The sequence below is a fragment of the Pituophis catenifer genome, unplaced genomic scaffold (genome assembly GCF_029215685.1).
Source record: "Pituophis catenifer annectens isolate HBS135680 unplaced genomic scaffold, rPitCat1.0.hap2 SCAF_1, whole genome shotgun sequence".
NCBI lineage: Eukaryota > Metazoa > Chordata > Lepidosauria > Squamata > Colubridae > Pituophis > Pituophis catenifer.
Genome location: NW_027256881.1, coordinates 272,395,013 through 272,412,791, shown reverse-complemented (window position 1 = coordinate 272,412,791; position 17,779 = coordinate 272,395,013). Strand labels below are relative to the sequence as shown.

The following is a 17,779-nucleotide window of genomic DNA, read 5'->3' as shown; positions in this document are numbered from 1 at the left end:
AAATTTTTGGAAGCTGCACTTTGTGAGAATGACAACTGCAAACTGGAGTGAGTTATATCACATACACAAATACATGTTAGGCTTTGTGGAAGAACTTATTTTATAACTGGAATATGCCTTGTTATAACAGTTATTCCATTCTCTTCATAAATTTCTCATTTCAAAATGCTGAGAAACTGTACTGTCAGTTTTCAGCAGTCATGGTCAAAATGGGCATTTAGGGTTACGGAAAGATGAATCAGGCCTCAGGCTGCCCAAGCTTGAAAAGCTGCATCTAGATAATGCTGATTTAGACAGGACAGCCAAAGTAGTGACTATATTAATACCTTCAAGAGACCTTCATATATGCGATGTCCTATCTCTTCTATACTTCTTCCTAATCGTCTTGATAGGTAATTCAATACAGGATCTTCTTTAGGTAACAAGGGTGCAGAAAGATTAACTCTTTCTTGAATACCCTAGATAAAAAGAGGAAAAGTAATTAGCATTTGAATTCTTAAGATGGCTTGAGTTTTTGAAAAAACAATCCACCCCTTAAACCTAATTAGACTTTATGGCATAATTGAAAAGGAAGGTAAGATAAAGGAATCTCTGCAGATTTTACTCTGCTAGTTGTTGCCAATTTTAGGGGATGGTGCTCATCTTTGCTCTTCCGCCAATTAAACTGATCTGTTTGGGGGTACACTGGTATAATTTTAAATAGTTTTTAATTGGGTTACTGATTTTAATTTGGTATTGTATTGTGATTTGTATTGAAGTTGTCATTTTGTAAGCCGCCTTGAGTCCCTAGGGAGAAAGGCGGCATATAAATCGCAATAAATAAATAAATAAATAAATCTTTGTTTCAAGGCCATTGAGCTAACGCTGTCCGAAGAAATTTCTGTGGTCATGTGGCCAGTATGACATCACAGAGCGCTGTCACCTTCCCACTGTAGAGATACCTATATATTTACTTGCATTTGCATATTTTCAAGCTGCTAGGTTGGTAGGAGCTGGGGTGAGGACAGGAGCTTATCCTGTCATGTGGGACTTGGGTCTTGAACCCAGGCTGCTGGCTTTCCAGCTGACAAGCCCAGCATCTTAACCCCTGAGCCACCATGCTGCCCTATGGCATAATTGTGCATATATATTTCTCAAGTATAATAGGTTTCATTTTGAGGTGTGCAATTCTTATTAATAAAGTAAGAAGTATCTGGATGTGTGACATCATGATAATATAGGTGAACATTCTTTATAAAAAAACCCCAATAAACCAAGCAATGCCATTCAATAGAAACTGGTTATTGTTTCACCATATTTAGTTTACCTGCCTGTATTCTAATAAAAAATATAGTAGTTTTGAAAAGGTAACTATTATGATTTGGACAGCAAATTTATTTCAGTGTTTAAAGTTCTGGACTAGCAGGGAAACCTTAGTTCTAGTACTGTCTTAGTCTTGAAAGCCAGCTAGGTGACCTTAGACCGATCTCTTTCTCTTAGCCCTAAGAAGGCAGTGGCAAAATATTTCAAAAAATACTGTTAACCGAATCCTATGGTCATTAAGTCAGGCGACTTCCTGTCGATTTTCCACAAAAAAAAAAGTCAGACAGCAGGAAGTTCCAAGTCTCAGGCCAGCAGGCAGATAAACTGCTACTGCTGGGTTGGGATGGAAGTGAGGAGGTGCAGGAGAGAATTGTGGATGGTACACAGGAGAGTGTACAAGAAGGTGTGAAAGAGGCACTGCGTGGGAGGATATATAGTGGAGATTAGGGTGCACAGCAGAGTATACAAGAGGCACAGTGCAGGTCAGAAAGTGTATGCAGGGGTACATGACTAGCCACCATAGTGTGAGTGCAGAGGGGTTGGAAAAGGTGTTCAGGTGGAAGAGATTTACTCAGCAACTTGCCATCTTCCCTATCGTGGAATACATGTGAGAAGCTGGCAGGGAATGTCACAAAGGGTGATCATGTGGCACTACAACAAGTCGTAAAAGTGAACCAGTTGCCAAGAGCTCAGATCGCAATCATGTGATCGCAGGGATGCTGCAATGGTTGGTATCCAAGGACCAGTTGTAACCATCATTTGTTTAGAGTTGTCATAACTTCAGTTGCTGAATGAATGTCTACCTATAGCTGCTTTAAATGATAATTTGTAACACTTCTCAAAAATATCATGAAAAGTACCCAGATGCAACCATTAGTGCTACAACCTGATAAACAATACATGGTTTTATTGGGTAACTTTAAAATCATTTTAAATATATTTACATTACAGTTTGCACTGGTTTAATATGTTGGATCTTTGGAGCTTTTTATGTTGCTGCTTAAAAATAAGAGCTTATGGGGTAATGATTTGTATTATGCTTGAAAATTAGTTGCCTTGGTAGGGGTGAACTGATCTGAAATGTAATTTACAAATCTTTCAATTGATAGGTGCAGTGTGTGTCTATTCAAAAATAAGATTCACTGACCTTAACTAGTTTAAGTGGATATAATATCACAACAACTAGAAAATCTATAGTTGTCCACATCAAATTATGATTTCTTTGCCAAAGTGGTTTTCTATACAGATCTTAAAATGTTTATACTCTCATATACAGACAAACTTTTGCATGCACTTTGCCAGAATTTTGTTATTGAACTGAAATACTCAATAGGAGAAATGAAGTACAAGGCATAGAAAAGGCATGGAAAAGAATAGCCCTGGCTTGATGTGCTAAATACCTAATGATATTAGGTAACTGAGTTCATTCACATGGAACCATGGTTCCAAGGAAATCATGTTTCAAACTAGAAAATCCTTAAAATTTAAGCTTATTATTCTACAGGAATGCTTTGCTCCTTCAATAATTCAGAAGGATATAAAGCTAACTGTGTTTATGCACAGGACTGTTTATAAGCATACAAAAACCAAGCTGAGATTGAAAACACAATACAAAAAAAATAGGTATAGTTGTTTAAAAAACAGAATTAAAGAACTGTGGCATCAAAACAGTTATTATTTCTGAATTCTCTTTTACTGTGCTAATGACACCACTAAAGTTTTCGGTCTGCAGTATTTCAAATATTAATATAAGCAATTACTTACTCGTAAATGCTGAAATGCATGAATGCTGTATGGTAGATCTAAAATTTTAGTACATTCTGGTTCTTCTAGGTCTAGAGGTAAAGGAGACTTTGTGTCTACATAATCTTCAGGACTAAAGCATAAGAATAAATAAATAAATAACAGAGTTTTGGTGCACAAAATAAATTACAAAATACTAATTAGGAAAAGCAATGTAGGAATACTGCCAAAAATAATTCTACTAAAACATTTTTTCCTGTTATCACTTCACTGTTCATTCTTCCATCTCCCAAAACAGCTGTAATTAACATAATAACCAATTATCCAAGCAGCTTGTTACCAGCTAGGAATTGTTATGATATCCCCTTCCCTTCTAAAATTGCAACTTTTTTTTTTGTACAATTAGCTCTCATAGTACCTGATGTCTTTGCTCTCTAAGGTGATATATGTGCCATCATAAAGATCCAAATCCCCCAAGGGCACCTTTGCTTTAATACAATCAGGATCTTCTTTATTATGCCTTTGTTCCAATCCTGTATCTCTGTCTTCATTCTCCTCTATATGGATCTTCTGAGCTACTAATTGTTTCTACAAAAAACAAAACCCAAAATAAAATAAAATGCATTGTTCAAAATACAAATATTACCAAAATACATATTCATTTATGTTTCTATGAAAGTGACATGGCAATTAGCTCTTGTTCCTTAACCTCATGCACAGTGATATTATTGTAATGATCTGAAACTTATTTGCCTATTTTTTGAGGTTGGGAACAGTTAGGATTATAAGAGTTAAAATGGAAGTATTAAGTCTTAGGCTCACTTTATTGTTATTTTTTAAAGAAAAATTTGCCAGAGATAATTCTGCTGAAAATTAAGATATTTTACACCTAAACTATACAATCAAAAACTAGCAATTGAATTGGCTTATTGTTTTTTAAAAGTAACTTTCTGCTTATTTGGTACATGGGCGCAAGGAAGAACCTTAAGTGTAAAAGTCAATACCCACCCACTAGTAATTTATTATACAACTATAGTCCAAAGGGTTCAGTAAAACTCTCAAAAAGGACATGCATCAACTTGGATGATCAAAGTAATATCGTAGTAAATGTACACTGCTAAAAATGTAGAACTGAGGCTAAAACTTCCAGACTCAATATTTTTAAGACTACAAATTCATATTGCAAAAAAAATTATTGTTTCCTACATTTGTTTGCCAAAAAGTTGATTTTGGTAATAAAATCATCACACCAATCTCACCTCCAGCTCTTTGAGGTAGTTAACAGTTGTTTCTTGTCTCATTAATATTACTAAATCATGAGGATGTTTCAGATTCATTGGTGAGTCAACCTGCAAAACAGTCCAAAATAACCATTGTTATGATTTCTTCCTTCAAACTGATTTTCTTGCATCCTTCTGAATAAACTACCCTAGCCTAGTAAATCACACTGTAGTATCTTCAGAATGATGAACGCTCACATCTTAGTTATTTAAGCTTAAGGATGGTTCCTATTTGGCTGAAAATGATACGGTGTTCAATTTTGACACATTTTACATTCCTAGTTAGAAAATTGGTATTAAGCACAGTTCTGGACCTAACAAAGAATTGCAATTTAAACTACATAGGGTTAAGGTTTTGAAACTAGGAAACACACATTCCTACTTTTTGTATCTTTTTGCCATTGTTACAAACTAGAAAAAATAACAACTGAACAAATAAAATGCAAAATGGTAACTGAGGTGTGCTGTTGTCTAGACAAGACAAAAGTAAAAGTAAAATTCATATTCACAGATCTTTAGAGAATATTCTGGAAAGAGGGAAAATTATTTCAAATAATGTAAACTATGGTATGATCAATTTTTCCCTAACTGCCCTGCTATTCAAAAGCAGAGAAAATTCTACTGCATAATAGAGAACACTATTCAATGGACATTAATAACAAAAGAAAAATACAAACATGTGACTCATCTAAAACAGATTTAAAACACGTTTAAAGCTAGATTACACTAGTTTTTCCTCCTCCCTCTCTTCACAGGGATACTTCAGGTACCACATTCAATACTTATAGTTCAATAATCAAATGGAATCTATCTGTCACAAAAATGTGTATGTTTCTGGTCAATGACTGGAACAAAAGTATTTGTTCAGAAATGAAACTGAACTAGCTTAGTTGGCTCTGAAGAGTTAGCTTCAAATGTTAGCAGAAAGGCTGAATTCTTATTTGAATGCATTATAGATAGAAAAAAAGTCAATTTTTTTTTTTTTAATTTTAAGAGATGGAACAGGTGACTTAAAATTCTCCAGAGTTTCTGGCTCCCATTTACTGGTTAATATCCTCCCCTAAGTCAGAACTTTGTGTCTACCCAGTCCAGAGGTGCTCGGGGAGCTGCAAAAATGGAGCTCCTTGGCTGCAGATTGTGAACCTCAATACTCAGAAGTAAGTTCCATCAAAAAAACCAGTGCTGTGGAGTCGGAGTCGGAGTCGGAGTCGAGGAGTCGGAGTCGGAGGAAATTTTGGGTACCTGGAGTCGGAGTCGGAGTCGGCAAACAATGCACCGACTCCGACTCCGACTCCGGAGGCATCCTAAACAATAGCAAAAAGACTGCTAACATAAAGTTATGAAAGGACGTTTTGTCTTCCTTAAAATGGATGCATGCACACGTCACAGAGTCAATTATTTCGCTATTAATGTTAGATTTGTGGATGAAAATAACAAAACAATAACACGGACCCTCGGAGTAAAGGACACTCAGGCACATCACACCAGTGATTACCTTCAGAAGTTAGTGGAGGGTGTTCTAGAAGATTTTGAAATTAAAAAGGAACAGATTTTATGTGTTGTGACAGATAACACTTCTAACATGTTGAGCACAATTGAGAAGATGAAGGCAGATGAAGAAGGTATCAAACAGATATTAGACTTAGAGGAAGACAGCTCTGCAAGTATTAGAGAAAGTTTAGAAACTGAAGAGAATGCTGACATTTTTTTAGACAACTTTGTTGAAGAAGCATTGAAGCTTGCTACTATTCATCATATGCGATGTGCTGTTCATACACTGCAACTTGCCATAAGAGATGGATTAAAAGATCGCCATGCAGCTACATTAATTGGCAAATTACGGCAAGTAACTGTTGCAGCCAGGGCCCCAAAAACAGATGCAATTTTGAAAAGACGTGCAGGAAAAGGAGCCATTTTGGATCAAACAACTCGCTGGGGAAGCACTTATTTAATGGTGAAGCGTTTGCTTGAACTTAAAGACTTCATAGAAGAAATGGACAATGAAAATCTTGCATTAACTGCAAGCCAGTGGACACAAACAAAAGAGCTGGAGAACCTTCTTTCTCACCCCTTCACTGTCACCAAGAGGTTGCAATGTGATGATCTAACCCCGGGTAAATTCCTCTTGGAATGGAAGAGCCTGTTATATCGCCTGAACAAAAATGGAGGGTTAATAGCTGAGGGCATTGCATCTTCAATGATGAAAAGAGAGAGTCTTTTGCTGGAAAATGAAATCTTGTTAGCGGCTATTTATGTCGACCCAATGAGCCGACTTTTATTGAACAGTAAACAGATTGCTACTGGGAAAAAGGCCCTCTATGATGTAGCAGTTCGCATGAAGGGATTACGACCTGAAATACCTCCACAGGAGGATGGAGTTCTTTTAAGCAATAGTGGTAACTCAGAATCATCTTCTTCAAACGAAGAATTAGACTTTGATTCCTTCTTAGACAAAATGGAAGTTGCTAAAGGAAAGCGACGTCGCATAAGCGTTACAGAACCAGTAAATGTCCAAATAAAAAAATTCCAACAGGAGTTTTATAAAGCACTAAAAGAAGTTGAAAAGTATGATCGCTCATCAAAACTTACTGTTGAAGAAGCCATCCTTGTTTATCCAGAGATCGTTAGTGATGTGGCCAGAATAGTTACTGCAATGCCACCCACCCAAGTCAGTGTCGAAAGATTATTTTCAGCCCTAAAAATAATAAAGTCTGACTTAAGAGCCTCTATGAAAGAGGATCTGGCAGAGGCAATTCTCTTCCTTAGAACTCTACATTGAATTGATTTGCATTTGCTAAGCCTATAACTACATTTCAAGATTAATATAAACCATTTCTAGATTTTACAGATTTTGTTTTTGGTTCATATAGATAAGCTTTGTTTTTGTTCTAAAACAACCAAATAATGTGGTTTGTATTTTTGAACTGGTAAAGTTCCTGTTCCTGATGTTTATGCCTGCTGCTACTATCCAGCAACTTGATTAATTAAATTAATAAAAAAAAATTAATAAAACTTTGTTGTTTTCATCGTGTTTGTCTTTTGCTTAAACTGTTCAATACAGTAGACTGTTGGCTTCCCAGCCAGTAGTCCTGTGGTAATGACATGTATGTTGCCTTTCTTTCCTTCAAGGAATGTATAAAATACATTCGCATATTAATACAGAGGAGTCGGAGTCGGGGAGTCGGAGTCGGAGTCGGAGTCGGAAGTACAAAAAACTGAGGAGTCGGAGTCGGAGTCGGAGTCGGAACATTTATCTCCCGACTCCACAGCTCTGAAAAAAACAAAAACAACCCCCCCCCGACAATGGAATCAAAATTGTGTGAGAAATTAAATGTTCAGGAAAAATTAATTAATGGGTACACTTGACAGAAAAAAAAATCTACTTTCAGAGGCATCTAATTTCTGATTTTGTTTTAATACCACTAAAAATTCTGCAAGTTCTGCATTTACAATTATGATACAGCATTTTGGCCAAGCTATTAACACTTCAGGGACAGAACAATGTTTTTACACATCAGGATGGAAAACTGAAGAAAAGTTTTCATCCCAAGAGGTTTTTCTAAAATGCAGTAATTAAGTTAGTCCTAAAGTGACTATGTACACAAAGGACCAATGATATGAACAGATTAAAAGCCAATAAACAGGTGAATGTAGAAGTGGAATGAAACCTAAAATGAAGCAAGGAAAAGAAAATGAAAAGAACAGAATTATTTTACAGACAAAAAACAGATGAGAACATAGTTTGGGAACAAACAAACAACCCACATGGGTTAAACTTAAGTCAAGGGAATACAACTTCAGCTTCAGTGCTTTCCTATTGCTTTTTTAACAAGTGAGCTGACCAAGGTCCTGAAGAAACAGTGTAAAGATCTTTTGGTGATGCATATTTAGAAGGGAAAGCATTTCATGAATATAAACTGTTCACATGAAGAAACAGAACTATAGATAGTATAGCTGAGGGACAAAAGTATGAGAAAATAATAATTCAGTTATGGAACAAGGAATTGGAGATTTCCACAGAGAACTAGGGAGGGAAATTCAAGTAGTTATCAGCACACTTTCAGTTAACACCCAAGCAACTTTCAAATCTATATATTTGTAGATTAAAGAGGCATAACTTTTTTTCTAGATTTTCTTTTGTATTAAATATTTTACTGAGCCTTCAGAATTTTATCCATATCATCCTTACTCTCAATCCAATTTACATATTATAAATTGTATAAGAAAATATGATTTCTTTTCCAAAGAGAAAATGTTGGATTAAATAGCAGTAGCTTAGCCTTAAACTACAGTTGATAACTTTCAATGGATATTGGATACTATATTCACTGAAATTCAAAAACCTGTGCCAATACCTATTTTTCAAAAGAACTATATATTGCAATATTACTTTTAAGGCATGTAGAATCCAGATAAAAACAGAATCATTAGCTACCAAAGCCATAGCAGTGACATCAGTATTTTCTTCTTAGGTATCTTTCAAAGCAAGGTAAAATGGGGAGAATTCAGCTAATTTCTCACTAAAATTGAAATATTGCGTTATAATTTACACAAAGTTGTGATTACTTCTACAATTTTAATAGGAAAACTAGATTCATTTCCCTATCCCTGCATAATAGAAATCCAATCATCTCCACTTTATGTTTAAACACAACAGACATGAATAACTCATTATTGTGTCCATAAGCAACATTTAAAAAATGACTGTACTCAATCTATAAAATCCATTTTGTAAGTGAACTGCCAAAAACTCCTTTTTGTAATATCTGATTTAATGACATGTTCTGAGAAGTTCAGGTCATTTAACAGTTTTGTATTATTTTGGTCAACCCTAAAAATGAATTTGGGATTAATGTTTTAATAATATTTTTCTTTACCATTGGCATTTATCTACATTTATATAGTTGCCCATATCACATCTCTATTGACAGTGTACAATAAAATAAGCAATATAAAATAATACAACCATTTAAAATCTTAAAACAGTTAAAACATATCTGTAAATAAGACTTCTATTGATGTTACATTATAGTCAGGCGGCCTAAATCTTAACATATTCTGGGTAAAGATGCATGGGTACATGACGTAATAAAAATAAATTTGATGTTCTTCTTGGATCTTCAATCATTTCAATTAAACTTTGAAACTTATAGATCACTTTTATGTATGACGACAAAGAAACAAATTGTTGCACAGCTTTAAAGGCTGCTCATTTTCTTATTGCTAATTCTGTAGCTATTTCTATGTAATATTAAGCTTATGATCTGTTCCATGCTTAATAGGAACAATAATCTAAGTCAGGTTGTGTATAATTTAATACATATTATTTGTATTTTCAAAATACCACAGCAAGTCCAATTGAACCATATTCCTAACTGAATATTAAAACATTATATGGCTTAAGGTAATAAAATAGAGCAAATAAAAAATTGAACTGCACCATACTAAATGGAGCACAAAATCCTTTCTTCCCTAAATGAAACTGTTTACAGGATTAGGATTATTATAGTGTGGTAACTATTGTAAAGTAGCCCCTTTTTAAAGACTATGTTGTGTACATGTCAAAAAAAAAACAAACAAACCTGGACATCGGTATAAATTTGAATTATTAACAGGTAATTTCTCCCATCCTGATTCTGGAAACGGCCACCAGAAGACGCAAATATAAATCTAAGTACTAAGGGACAATTTGGGTCTTTTTGAAGATCATCCTGCTAATTTTATGTTTAAAGAAATTTTAACAGGTTTTCAGAAAATATCTAATCTTAATTAAAACTATAAATTGCTGAATGCCTAGCATATCTCTAAGAACACATTTTAAGGGTAATCCCTATTTTAACTTTATCAATATTCTAAAATATATATTAATCCAGTCAAGTGTTGCTTTCCCAACATATCATTCAAACTGTAGTTAAATTTAAGTAATACTTTTTTGTTGCTTTCCTGACAATATCATTCTGCTTTTGGCACATTATTATGTTCCTGACCTAGGAAACTGTGAACTCTTTTTCCACCTTAGGTATGGAAGCCTAAGACTGGGTCACCTCACTGGCTTGTTCTTGTGGGAATAAAACAGGAAGAAGCACCACTATATATGTTGTTACCTTGAGTTATTCATATAAAGTAAACACAGGATAAAATTCTTAGAAAAATATGCAACATCCAGTCATATTTTTTGAATTGCCTAATTCAGGTCTTCCAAGACCAGAAAACTGGCATCTACTCACTTGATCTATTTGACCAATCCCATATTCATAGACAAGTAAAAGTAAGAATGCATTTCCCATATCTTATATCATCTCCCATTATTTTCAGAGAAACCCAGAGACTATAAGTTTAGAAAGATAAAGCCTAAGGCTCTTGGGCTTGTAGAAGCCAAGCAGGATAAATGTCTTGCAAACTGAAGAGGAAATCTTCTTTCTCACAGCTATTTCCTACCTCTTGTCTGGAGAAATAAATGTGGTGTGAGTGTGTGCCTCATAGCTGCTTCTGTTGTAGGATAAAGATTTCAGAAGAGAACTTTTTTTTTAAAAAAAAGAAGTAGGTTGAAATATGTTTTTATTTTTGTCAAAGGTAAACCTTTGTGAAGTCTTAGTTCTCCCTAAATCAAAAGTAATTCTTAAAAAAACAAACAAACAACAAAAACCTCTAGGCAGGAAAAAGGACTTGTACAGTTGTTTCTGAGGACAGCATACAATCTGATCAGCAAATGCTGCTTGAAAACATCTCCTGAGGGAAGCCAACCTTAGTTCATCAACATATGTTCTTTTGAAATTTGCAATAAACTATTTTAGCTGTGCTTCTTGGAAAAGCTTAAGTAGACTGATAGTCAGATGAACTCTGAAGAAAGGTTTCAGAAGCTTTTTCCTCAACTCCAGCAAGCCTCTGCTCCTAATACTTCCTTGTCAAGTACAGAATAAAACTCCACCCCTCTGGGCTGGCCTTAAGAGCCTGAAGCCAAAAGAGTCTGCCAACACTATACTTATTGTGGAGGAGACTGATGGTTATGTTTTTCCTTATCAGGGTTCTTAAAGTACTGAAATTTCTCAGGAACTACAATTTAAAATTGCTATACAGCATTGTAGTCTCAGTCCAGAGCGGTCAGGATCCAGGATCAGGCCTAGATCCAGGTTGACAGACAACTTTTTGAATATTCTCTTCCATCTTCATATAAGTTTCCAAATTGGATCCTCCCCAGTTTTTATCTCAATTCTACTGAAGTGGTTTTTTTAATGGATTGCAGTTTGAATTATTTTTCAAGTTAAAATTAATAGAATTTGTTGCATATTTACATTTTCTAAAAAAATAGTTGAATACTTTTATCATATGTACTTTAAAATGTCAGCAAAAATTCTTTTCACTGGAAGGTAACAAATTTGGAAACATAAGTACAATGATTGGAGTTACTGATAAGCAAGTAGGAAAGCTGTAACCAGAATATTCCCGTCTGGACTACTCCCGTCTGGACTACTGTAACACTCTCTACATGGGGCTCCCCTTGAAGAGCACCTGGAGGCTCCAGCTGGTCCAGAATGCAGCCGCGCAGGTGATTATGGGAGCGACTCGATGCTCCCATGTAACACCCCTCCTGCACGAGCTGCACTGGCTCCCGGTGGTCTTCCGGGTGCGATTCAAGGTGTTGGTTGCCATCTTTAAAGCGCTCCATGGCTTAGGACCAGGGTACTTACGAGATCGCCTTCTGCCACCAATAGCCTCCCATCGACCAGTACACTCCCACAGAGAGGGACTCCTCAGGGTGCCGTCGGTCAAACAATGTCGACTGGCGACCCACAGGGGGAGAGCCTTTTCTGTGGGGGCACCTGCCCTCTGGAATGAGCTGCCCCCGGAGATTCGTAGGATCCCCGACCTTCGCACCTTTCGCCGCACCCTCAAAACGCTATTGTTTCACCAAGCAGGGCTGGCCTGAATGCTATTTTAATGGGTGGTTTCTATTTTAGCTCTTTCGGCCAAATTATTTAATATTTTTAAATTATCTTTTAACTTTCATATAGTTTTGAGTTTTATTTTGGCTGTACACCGCCCTGAGTCCTTCAGGAGAAGGGCGGTATAAAAATCTAATTAAATAAATAAATAAATAAATATAAATTAAACTTCTGGTTTTCTATATTCAACCGTGAAATTTAAAAGTAACTAAACTTTCCAAGTTTACACATGCTACCTATTATGTATAATAAAATAGATTTCATCTATCCCAGTTCTTGAGTTTCAGAATTAATGAGCAATCATGGCCTTTGATGAGAATTTTGGAAACTAGTCCACTAATCAACAGAAAGATTACATTGAGAAAAGTTGCAGTGTAAAGAAAACATTTTTTTTAAAAAAAGGAACAGCAACAACCAAAGATTTGTTAAGTCTAAAAAAAAAAAAAAAGAGAGAGAGAAAACACAAAAGGAACAACAGAAGAAAAACACCTAGTTCAGATAGATGAAAAATCTCTAATTTTATACAATAAGATATTTTGGGTGCTGAAAGAAAATGGCTGCCAGGGAAAAGTCTATCCATTTACAAACTAAATACAACAATGGGCAAAATTGTTCCCTATGAACTTGTCTGACTTTGATGGAAGATCATAAGAAAATATTAGATCGATATCAAGAATAAAAAAAAATTAAATTGTATAAAAATATAATAGCATTTGTTGTTGTTAGTTGCAAAGTTGTGTCTGACCCATCGTGACCCCATGGACAACATTCCTCCAGGCCTTCCTGTCCTCTACCATCCTCTGCAGTCCGTTTAAGCTCACGCCAACTGCTTCAGTGACTCCATCCAGCCACCTCATTCTCTACCGTCCCCTTCTTCTTTTGACCTCAATTGTTCCGAGCATTAGGCTCTTCTCCAGTGAGTCCTTCCTTCTCATTAGGTGGCCAAAGTATTTGAGTTTCATCTTCAGGATCTGGCCTTCTAAAGAGCAGTCAGGGTTGATCTCCTCTAGGACTGATCGGTTTGATCACCTTGTAGTCCAAGGAACTCGCAGGCATCTTCTCCAGCACCATAGTTCAAAGGCCTCAATTCTTTGGCATTCAGCCTTCCTTATGGTCCAACATTCACAGCTATACATTGCAACTGGGAAAACCATAGCCTTAACTATACGCACTTTTGTTGACAGGGTGATGTCTCTGCTTTTTAGTATGCTGTCTAGATTTGCCATAGCTTTCCTCCCCAGGAACAAGTGTCTTTTAATTTCTTGGCTGTAGTCCCCATGTGCGGTGATCTTGGAGCCCAGGAAAATAAAATCTGTCACTACCTCCATTTCTTCCCCAACTATTTGCCAGGAATTGAGAGGGCCGGATGCCATCATTTTAGTTTTCTTAATATTGAGTTTCAAGGCAACTTTTGCACTCTCCTCCCTCACCCACATCAAGAGGCTCTTCCTCTTCACTTTCAGCCATTAGAGTGGTATAATCTGCATATCTGAGGTTGTTGATATTTCTCCCGGCAATCTTAATTCCAATTTGTGATTCATCTAGCCCCGCCTTTCTCATGATGTGCTCTGCATATAAATTAAATAGGCAAGGCGACAGTATACAGCCTTGCCGAACTCTTTTCTCAATTTTGAACCAATCAGTGGTTTTGTGTCCAGTTCTCATTGTTGCTTGTTGACTCTCATATAGGTTTCTCAAGAGACAAATAAGATGGTCTGGTACTCCCATCTCTTTAAGAACTTGCCATAATTTGTTGTGATCCACACAATCAAAGGCTTTAGCATAGTCAATGAAGCAGAAGTAGATGTTTTTCTGGAACTCCCTAGCTTTCTCCATGGTCCAGCGTATGTTGGCAATTTGAGCTCTAGTTCTTCTGTCTCTTTGAAATCCTGCCTGTACTTCTGGTAGTTCTCAGTCCACATTCTGCAGCCTAGCTTGTAGGATCTTGAGCATAACTTTGCTAGCATGTGAAATTAGTGCAATGGTGTGGTAGTTTCAACATTCTTTGGCATTACTCTTCTTTGGAATTGGAATGTAAATGACCTTTTCTAATCCTGTGGCCACTGTTTGAATTTTCCAAATTTGCTGGCAAATTGAATGTAGCACTTTTACTGCATTGCCTTTCAAGATTTTGAATAGCTCAGCTGGAATACTGTCACCTCCACTAGCTTTGTTGTTACTCAGATTTCCTAAGGCCCATTTGACTTCACATTCTAGGATGTCTGGCTTGAGGTCAGTGACCACCCCATCATGGTTATCAGGGACATTAAACTCGTTCTTGTATAGTTCTTCTGTGTAATTTTGCCACCTGTTTTTAATCTCTTCTTAATCTCTGTTAGGTCCCTGCCATTTTGGTCCTTTATCATGCCTATCTTTGCATGAAACATTCCCTTCATATCTCCAATTTTCTTGAAGAGATTAATAGCATTATATCATTGTAAAGAAAATATACGTATAGTCACTAGGAGTTGAGTTCAACATCAAATATGAACACTTTACAAACAAAACAATGAAATGCTACCACCCATCAATGTTATTGCCTTCTAATGCCTATAGGGATATTGCTGGAAATAAATAAGGTTATACAGGGGAATCCTTTGCAGCACAATTATAAATTTTATTTAAAATTAAATTCATCTGAATAGGGAACAGGTGATAAACCCCCAAAATGCCCTCAAACCCATTAATGCCCATAAATACCACAATGCAAAATGTAGATATGAGCACTCTTTCATTAGACAATAATGGTCCCTTCTGCTGGCAAACACTCAACATATGAAGAATGGAGAAAAATCTGTAATGGCATTACTTGTTATATTATATATCTAGTTATCTGCATCAATAAATAGAGTTATCCATGTGTATCAGCATTTATACTGTTTATCATCTAGTAATTGCTTAATGAAATACAATTTTAAAAATTTCAGAAGAGGCAGTTATCTCTATAATGAATTATCAGTGGGTATCACTGTAAAAAGAAAAATCTAAAACCATATTCAATGATCTGGACTAAAATACTGTGTCCCTTGTATTCTCTCCAGCAGAAACTGATTAAGGCAACATTTTTTAAAATGTAATTTTTTCTTAAGGTGTGAACTACCTAATATGAAATATGAATTAGACTATAAGCTGTGCTAATTTATACCTCCTAATATAGGAACTGGAATAATTTTTGTTGGTTCTTTTGTATTATTGAATCTGAGCTAAGGCAAAAAAACAAGACAAAAACCAGATGGTGGAGAGAGAATAGAAACATGGGAGAAAAAGAAAATATAGAATTCTCTTCAAGGCTTCCTATATTAAGTAATTTCACAAATTTTCATAGCTATTGGTCATAGGATTGACCCATTACAAGACTATTCTAAATACATTTCTCAATTTCTTTTAAAAAGCCGTATAGGACATGTGCAGTATGACAAAAAGATACAAGGACATTAGGGGATAAAGAATATGTTATAGATCAGTCCTTGTTAAGGATCAAATGCCATTTGATGGTTATTATCTGCACTATTATTGACTGAATTTATTTTAAAAATGACAAAGCAATCTGGTTTGGTGCATTCGTAACAGTAAACACCAGAGTATTGTTCTGTCCCTGCATGGCAAAATGGGACTTTGTACTCTTGAAACTCTGTTAAGTATCTCCATCTTTTACTGAATTTTACTGGCACTAAATAGCAAATGGAATGAAAGGGGAAAAGATAAAGCTGACAATGCTGCCCACTGAATCATCTGAATGAAACCATCAAAGGAAATCTGAGAGAATACAGTGCTCAGTCTAATTAATGTATCAGATACAAATTATTTCTGAACCTAGAAGATTTAAAAAAAAATGAATTAGAATGGCTTTTGCAAAGAGATGTCATGCTTATATTAGATAACATAGGCATCTGGTTCATTGCAATGAGAACAGAAAGTAGCATTTGAAACTTTATTCTCCACCAACAGTTTCTCATTGCCATATATAGGCAGGAAAATGAGAGATGTAAACTTTATGTGAAGAGTGTAGCTTTTCTCCTGGATAATTTGTCATTAAAATGGAGAACAGCTAAGAATATAGTAATGTTTAATTTACTCTCCTCTATCAGAGTTGTCTTTTCATGTAGAAACAGTGTTTTGGTTAAGGCTTTCAAATAATAAAACTGTTAAGCAAAATAATAAACAATTAAAAAAATGCATAAGAAGAAGCAAGCAGTAAAATTCCCAGAAATGCAACTGCAATTTTGTATTGCTAGATGGGGTTCCCCCCCCCCACTTTCAACTTTAGCTTGCAATTACTAAAGGTTTGCAGTTGCAATTAGCCAGTCTAATTCATCAAAGAAAGACCGAAAAACTCTGCAAAGATGTTCTTAGGTGACTTGAAAGAGCAATAAAATGGCAGTTGTGGGTAACCAAGTACATATGAGGAAAAAATATTTAAGCTTTTAAGCCATTTCTTCCTTTTGAAAGCATTACCTCAAGATGGAATAACGGGAAAACAATTGAAACAAATCAAATCATTAAGGAGCAGGCAACGCTACACATATAAAAGCAGCAAATTATTAAGGGTCCAGAGTTTCCTAATACGGAAAACTTAATATTCTAGCTTTTGGCATTGACCAAAAAAGAAAAAAAGGAAAAAAAAAAAAAGAGGGGGGGCAGCTCTGTATTTTCACTCCCTCTTTAATTAAGAGTCACCCCGTAGCTCGATGGCCAAACAAAACCTTCACGGCGCGTACGGGGCAACCTATTCTCGGACAACCACACGGAGAGGAGGAGATACGCGTTGATTTCATCCTTCCTCCTTTGTGAATTCACACTGGCCCGTGTGGGGAAATTGGCGGACGCCTGCCGGTTTGGTGGATCCAGCCAAACTGTTCACAGAAGAGAGCTAGGCAAGTTATTTCTTTCGAGAACTAATAATAATAATAAAATAAAATACACAGTGAGAGAAAATATACCCTCCAGGGCAGGGGTCACCAACCTTGGCAACTTTAAGCCTGGCGGACTTCAACTCCCAGAATTCCCCAGCCAGCCAAGCTGGCTGGGGAATTCTGGGAGTTGAAGTCCGCCAGGCTTAAAGTTGCCAAGGTTGGAGACCCCTGCTCCAGGGTATTTCGAATCGCAAAGGGGAAAAAACTTCCTCGGCTCGGAACTCTCTCCTCAGGTTCAGCCGTCCTTCTCAAGGGGCAAGCAAGCCTTTACCTACCCGGCAACTCTCGAGGGGAAGCTGACCCGGCTAGCTCTTCCCACCTGCCCGAGAAGGAAGGGAGAAATGTTTTCATTTCAGGGACCTTCTTCGCGTCGACCTGAAAACTCCCCTCTCTCTCTCTCTCTCTCACCTGCTGTTGGATCTTGCCGTCTTCGGTGACTACCCAGTGCGTGGTGGCGGCGCCTGGACGAGGCGCCAAGCCCAGCAGCAAAAAGAGGCCGAAGAACGAGCGCAGGGAGGCGCACGCCAGCCTTCGGCCACTCCATCCGGACGCTCCTGCTGACACCGCCATCTTCCACAACCTTAGCCTTAGCCCGCCT

At 36.6% G+C, this 17,779-nt stretch overlaps 1 protein-coding gene across 3 annotated transcripts in view; it reads right to left on the bottom strand.

Moving 5' to 3' along the window:
* TTC17 (tetratricopeptide repeat domain 17) overlaps positions 1–17,751 on the bottom strand; it is a 66,296-nt gene extending 48,545 nt beyond the window's left edge. For 2 of the 3 annotated variants that reach the window (XM_070935945.1, XM_070935936.1), the window contains exons 1-5: positions 17,590–17,670; positions 4,305–4,394; positions 3,464–3,633; positions 3,067–3,178; positions 327–458 (exon numbers count right to left, since the gene is read on the bottom strand). In XM_070935945.1, coding sequence (XP_070792046.1) covers positions 327–458; positions 3,067–3,178; positions 3,464–3,633; positions 4,305–4,382 — 492 coding nt within the window. In that variant the 5' untranslated portion in view covers positions 4,383–4,394; positions 17,590–17,670. Of the gene's footprint in view, positions 1–326; positions 459–3,066; positions 3,179–3,463; positions 3,634–4,304; positions 4,395–17,589 lie in introns of all 3 variants that reach the window. The other variant, XM_070935928.1, reaches the window with a different exon arrangement.
* Positions 17,752–17,779: the final 28 nt, after the last annotated feature.